Here is a 7,380-nt window from a genome sequence, read left to right as displayed (position 1 = left end):
TTCTCATTACAGAGATGCACATCACCTAATATGCTTAATTGGTAGTAGGCTTTCGAGCCTATACAGCTTGGAGTAAGATAACATGCATAAAGAGGATGATGTGGTCAAAATACTCATTTGCCTAATAATTCTGCACTCCCTGTATATCATCTAACACTATCTTTATTTTCCCAACCATGGAGCATATCTATCAAGCTCCGTATGGAGCTTGAGGGTCCGTGTTTCTGGCGAGCCTTCAGGCTCTGAGGAGGCGGACAGACATCCCTGCAATTCAACCCAATCAAATACGATCAGGTCGATTGACAACCCCCTGCTAGCGGCCAATTGGCCGCAAATCTGCAGGGGGTGGTGTTGCGCCAGCAATTCACAAGAGCTGCTGGTGCAATGCTGAATGCGGAGAGCGTATTGCTCTCTGCATTCAGCGAGGTCTGTCTGACCCGATCCGCACTGTCAGATCATGCCCGACAGACCTTTCATAAATAGGCCCCCATAAGTCTTTGGAGGCATGTTAAAGGGATACTAAGTAAAGTGTCCTTTTAAATTTTATTTAGTAAAAAATATGTACTTTTTTCAGCAATTAAACTTCTTTATGATTTAATCATCTCTTTCCTGTTGGGACTTAAAAATATGCTACTTTCATTCTAAATTAAACTAGGGCAATATTGCACCCAAATACAATTAGTATTGTTTACCAAACATCTATTTGGCATTATTACCTTCTCAACATTATGAACCCATTCACAATATTATTTAATCCTTGGGCACATGTCCCATTACCTACGGGCAACAAACAACTCAATTAAATATATGATTATGACCAAGAATGTAGAACTTATTGTTCTAAAACATGCTTTTAAAGAGCTGCGTTTTTTCATTAAAAGTACATTAAAGCAGGGCCGGACTGGGAATAAAAAGCAGCCCTGGAAAAATATGACCAGCCCTATTTTCTGTTGAGTTGGTAGAATGCACATGCCCCATTTTTCTCAAAGAGGATTTCTGGGACACTCCTTCCCCAATATTTTCTTCAGAATTAAATTATATTACTTTGTTTTAAATAAAAATGCCAGATTGATGTTATATAGGCACCTTACAACCCAACTGCATCCATTAATCACCCCTTTAAATTGTAGCTTTCCAGCCCCAGCTGCTGCAGCCCACCGGAGAATCTCCTGGTATCCTGGTAGGCCAACCCGGCCCTGCATTAAAGTCAGTATTTGCAAATGTAAGGGATTTTCCATTTAAGGGCTAGATTACAAGTGACGCAATATTTAGTTTTTTCTGCGATCACGAAAACTCCACTAGAGTTAAGCTTTTTGCGGTAGTCGAGTTGCGTTTGTATTACAAGTTCCAAAAAAATAAATAGCGCAAAAATCCTAACTTTTTGCATGTGCATGCATGAATTCCCCCATAGACATTAATGGAGAGAAAAAAGTAGAAAAAAACACCCGAGTTCGCACAAACACCATCGCATTTTTGCATTCCCCATAGAAGTCAATGGAGAAAAAAAAATGATTAAAAAAAACAACTAACACCCATCGCGCAAACAGCATAGCATATTCGCATTAGCAAATGTTAAATATTTACAGTAAATATTTAGTTAAAATCTTTATTAAATATGAATATTGCAACAATGTTTTATCATGTTTTTATCTACTTAATGGCAAAGGGCTATAATGCATTTTTATATATATGTTTATGTTTGTGTACATATATAGTAATGTTTTTATATATGTATACGTGTCTGTCAATACATATATACACATATAAATACATAAATACATATGTACACATTTATAGACATATATAATATACATACAAATACATCTTTAGCAATGTATCTGTATGTATTCTATGTTAAAGTGCTTTGGCTGCTTTTTTTTTTTTTTTTTTTTTAACACCCGAGATCTCATATCTTTGAGCCTTTATAACTTTTGTGTGCAATATTTTTTTTTTTTTACATTTTTATTAGGCAGTGTTATTATGAGTGTAACTGTATTTTGTAATGTATTTTTGATGTGTTTTGTGCAACTTTTTTGTTTCGGAAAACAGTCCTGAGATCACAGTAAGGATTGTGTTCAACTTGTATAATCCATGTAATTAAAGAGTCTTGCGAAAAGACGATATCACTTGCGCAAAACAGTTTGCGCCTCACTTGTAATCTAGTAAAGATGGCTGCTATAGGGTTTTCAACTGGACAGTGCAGTATTTTGTTAGGCTGTCCAGTAAAATCTTTACAAAAATACTGAACACTTAAACGTCCAGTTTTTAAAGTCCCTGATTTTTAGCTAAATATAAAAGGACTCCTATGCCTAAATGCATTACCAATTTTGTGCCCATTCACCAACCGTCATTGTCCAGTATTTTTGTTGAGGACAGCTGGAAACCCTTGCAATAATAACTCTATTGAGGAAGAGAAATGCCCCCTGGGAAGAAATAGAAAACTTTGGGATAGTTCACTAAGCTGGAAGAAGAGAGAGATGATGGAGAGAAAGGAGAGAAGTCATGCAACTTGATGTTTGACTATTAACCCAAGCTCCGACTGGATTGCACCACACAATTAATAAAATATCTAATTAAAGAGTTGTGTGCTTGTAGTAACTTGTGGTTGAAATAGCTGCAGGAGTTATAACAACAGCTGAGATTCTTTAATTATGGAGAGACTGAGCCCAAGTCACACAAACAACACAAAACTCACATCTTGTAATATGAGTGATGTTTAGCGTAGCCGCGCTATCCATTGAAAGTATAAGGCGAGCTAAAGAGATGTCAGGCGTGCTAAACATTCTATGGTAATACTGTTTTACGGTGTACTTGTAACACCAGATTGCGCTCTAATCTCATTGTGGTCCAATTATATTAGTAGGTCACCCTGCGCTATCAATAGTGCTATCAGCTTGTAATCAAGGCCAAAATATTTGTAGGTGTTTAGGTACAGATAAAGGTAATGTTTTAGTTGCTGATTTTCTCTGATTACTTAAGTATGCTTGATAACACCTATAGGGGTGCCACACCTATAACACCCCTAGGGTGTTCTCTATATGAGGAGGGGAGGCATTGTGTCATCCTCCCTTCTGATCCCAGTTTTAGTCTTGCTGCTCCCCATATTGCAGAGGTTTAGGCAGCATTCTTACACTTGTCATGGGTCCCGATTCTAAAAGCTTAGTTGTGGCCTGCGTAAAATGTTCTATTTTTCTTTTCAACATTGCAATGTTCACTCAATGTTTAATTTTGAAAGAAAGTGGGCTGTCCTAGTCCTTAATTTGATGTGCACGTAGCTGTCTATCATAAAATATAGCTCTTGCTCACTTGACATCATTCTGTCAGTCTCGCAAATGCTTACAAATATTATTGGTGTAAAGCAGGTCATTTCAATTACATTTTATTGTGATCTTGGGGCCAATTTATCAAGTGCCGTTCGGACATGATTCGCTGTCCTTTCTCACATGCTTTTAAAATTGTTAATAAAATGCAGAGCAGCACAAACAGAGCAACATTTATTGTTTTGTTTTTCTGTTTCTTAGGTGCCCCGGAATCATGCAGCTCCCAGTGTGGAAAAAAGCTTCAAAGTTGTTCATGTCAGCCAATTTGTGAGAATTTAAGAAATTGCTGTACAGATTATCACCAGTTCTGCCTCACGATCTCGCCTCATTCTGGAACTTTGATGGGAGGAAAAGATTTTACCATTCAAAATGTGACATTTGATAAGAACAATACTGATATTACATGCAGGCCAGTTCAAATATTACAATCTTTATTTAAATGAATATCGTTTACATATTAAGCAGCTTTGAGAAATATAGATATTATCTAAAAAATAAATCTAAAGGTTCAGCATAAATAACGTTCTTCTGTAAATCAACAGATTTTTTTTTTCATCTGTCTACACTTTTTTTTGTAGTAAATCGATAACACAAAATAGGCATTGTCAAGAAAGTAACCACTTATTATTAAACAAAACACATCAATGTGAGAAATATATATTCTATTATTTCCTGACATATTTATTTTATTAATCAAGCTACAAGAAGACTGAATTTATTTTAACTTGTGACTGTGGGACACTGAAATCTCCAATCAACCTTACACACAATTATCAAATATCTCCATAGCTGTAAAAACAATTATTTATTTATTTATTTGTTTATTTTAAACGTAGTTTGTATCTGTAAAGGCACATAAAAGGCTCTATTTCTTTTGAGAATTTATTTATAAATAAATAAATTTATGTTATTATAATTTAATTTTACTATGTATTTAATCGCCACAAAGGGGTAAATAATACATTCTGAAAGTTGTGTTCATTTGCCATTCCAGATGAGGATATATCTGGTGAACTTATGAGAAGAATGTATACATGTGTATGTGTCAATCACTGGCTGTATCCTCATCTGGAGCAGAATGAGGGTGTTCCCGGAGTGCAACTATGATTACATCTTTAAACACTGAGTAAAATGAGATTAGTTTTAACAATAAATGTCTGTATTCTGTTAAATAATTTTATTAACTGTTCCCTATACTCAAGTGTTTTATTTCATGTGTGTTCTAGTTAAGATATAATGAAGTTCTGGCCTGCTAAGGGTTGTGAGGACTGGATTTGGGAAACACTGCTTTACACTATACAGCATCATTTATTTATGAATATAAGTTGTAAAAGAAGTAGTGCCTAATGTGTGTAACCAGTCAATCATAGAGTTGAATAGGTGATTTATTTATTTATTTATTTATTTTATGTACATCATTTTTAAATTGCACTTTTTTAACCAACATATTTTCTTATAACAAGTAATTGATTTCCACACCTATAAAAAACTAAACTTGTGGATTACACGGTTTAAAATATCTTCCTCCAATTACATTTACTTATTTCTTTGAAGAATCTACACATATAAATGTGTTTGTGACCAAATTTCTTTTAGTAACGGTTTATTTTAAATGAGCCATGCTATAAACGTTAACGGTATAAAATAATAATACTAATAGTTATTATCATTTTATTAAAATTGATAGCTTTGTTTTTTCCAACAGATTCAATAATGAAACGGATACCATGGGATACATTGATTCATCTGGATATGCTCACTGTATATCACCACTGCTTTACCAGACAGGCCGCATCCCTTTTGCAGTTTCATTAGATGGCGGAAACACATTCTCTAGATCAGGAACATGGCTTGCAGGTGATTATAATAAAAAGACATTAAGGTAGGAATTTAAATAACAAATCATTTTATATATATATATATATATATATATATATATATATATATATATATATTGTGCATTTGATTATTGACTGATATATTGTACTCAGTAGCTTTGAAAAAAGCAAAGGGACAAGATTGTTTACAATGGATTATTGTATTACAAATATTACCTATGTACTCAGTACCATATCCATATCTACTGTGATTATCTATCTATCTATCAACATTTGAAACCCTCAAAAACATGATACCGAATCCTAAAGTTAATGTGGGCAAACAGAATTGATTAAGCATTAAAGTGAAACTATTTTGTATACTGAGTTTGCTTCATTTTATGTGAAGTAACTGCTTAACTTATAAGTTGATTTTAAAGTCTACAATGTGGATAAATGATTATGTCCACTAGAACTGTTAGGTTTAATTCTCTATTTACACAAGCATTTTACGGTCACCTGAACATTAATTATCAAATGAGTGTTCTGGTTTTTAAAAAATTTTTTAAGTACACCAGCAAAACCTTTAAGGTGGAGGTGACTTTACTTTTTTGAGATAGGGTCAACATGTATGTGATGTTAATTACTGTGATCTGCTTACGCATGTGCTTAGCATAAAACATTAAGCTTGTATGCAAAATTGATCTTTATTTTACACAGGAATGAATATTTTTATTCTGAATCATCCAGTTTTTAATTAAGGCCACTGTCATAACGCAGAAGATACTTGTGCAAAACATGTACAGTATTTACCTTTCTTTTAGCATGTACTGTTACTGACTGAGAGGGAAATAGGCAATTACACTTTTACTCTACTAGATAACGACCTAACTTTTCTTCTTTTTAGACTCTTTACATTTTAATAAAGGAACTTGCATTGGACATTTTGTTTAATCTGATGACCTTTTTAATAACAGGCAAATAGTTATGAGACTATGGGAACGAGTGGTGTTGCTAGTGTCAGATAACATGATTGCGATAAAACATTCACACTCACCTCTAAGTCTTAATTTGGCATTAATTAACAAACATTTTTGTTTTCTGTGGGTCGTGTTTATATCCCTAGAAAATTGGCGACAGTGATATTTCAAATAAAACTTTTTCTTCCTTCTTTACATCAGTCTTTCTTTTTTTTTTAGCAAATCTTGGGACAAACACATAATGAAACTCATTATTAAACCATTAAACTGTGTTATTTGTTTCAGATTATTATTATTATTCAGACTAAAAACAATTGGCTAGATTACGAGTTTTGCGTTATGAGCGGCTCGGTACTAACTTGCAAGTTATTTCCACCGCTCACCTCCCTATAGCGCTGCTATTACAGGTTTTCAAAAGCCCGGCGTTAGCAGGCAATATGTCAGCAATGAGCTCCATTGAGCTCTATACCGCACTCAAATACCAGCGCTGCTTTGAGCTGGTTTTACGTGCTCGTGCACAATTTCCCCATAGACATCAATGGGGAGAGCCAGCTAAAAAAAGCCTAACACCTGCAATAAAGGAGCATAAAGCTCCGTAACGCCGCCCCATTGATGCCTACGGGGAAAGAAAAGTTATGTACGCCTAACACCCTAACATAAACCCCGAGTCTAAACACCCCTAATCTCCCGCCCCAACATTGCCGACACCTACATTATACTTATTAACCCCTAATTTGCCGCCCCCGACATCGCCAACACCTACATTACACTTATTAACCCCTAATCTGCCGCCCCTAACATCGCTGCCTCCTACCTACATTTATTAACCCCTAATCTTCCACCCCCAACGTCTCCGCCACTATACTAAAGTTATTAACCCCTAAACCTAACCCTATGTCTAACCCTAACATAACTATAAAATAAACCCAAGCTAGCTACAATATAACTAATAGTTACATTGTAGCTATCTTAGGTTTTATTTTTATTTCACAGCTAAGTTTGTATTTATTTTAACTAGGTAGACTAGTTAGTAAATAGTTATTAACTATTTACTAGCTACCTAGTTAAAATAAATACAAATTTACCTGTGAAATAAAACCTAACCTGTCTTACACTAACACCTAACCTTCACTACTATTAAATAAATTACATTAATTAAATACAATTAACTAAATTACAAAAAAACACACTAAATTACACAAAAAAAGAAATTATCAAATATTTAAACTAATTACACCTAATCTAATAGCCATATCAAAATAA

General features: G+C 34.3%; 1 protein-coding gene across 1 annotated transcript in view; it reads left to right on the top strand.

Annotated features, from left to right (window-relative positions):
• Window positions 1-2,651: 2,651 nt before the first annotated feature.
• SUSD2 (sushi domain containing 2) overlaps window positions 2,652-7,380 on the top strand; it is a 307,943-nt gene continuing 303,214 nt past the window's right edge. The window contains exons 1-3 of the mRNA XM_053699745.1: window positions 2,652-2,700; window positions 3,522-3,729; window positions 5,026-5,177. Coding sequence (XP_053555720.1) covers window positions 2,652-2,700; window positions 3,522-3,729; window positions 5,026-5,177 — 409 coding nt within the window. The remainder of the gene's footprint in view (window positions 2,701-3,521; window positions 3,730-5,025; window positions 5,178-7,380) is intronic.

This window comes from Bombina bombina, chromosome 2 (assembly GCF_027579735.1).
Source record: "Bombina bombina isolate aBomBom1 chromosome 2, aBomBom1.pri, whole genome shotgun sequence".
Classification (NCBI taxonomy): domain Eukaryota; kingdom Metazoa; phylum Chordata; class Amphibia; order Anura; family Bombinatoridae; genus Bombina; species Bombina bombina.
This window is presented reverse-complemented; position numbering and strand designations above follow the sequence as displayed.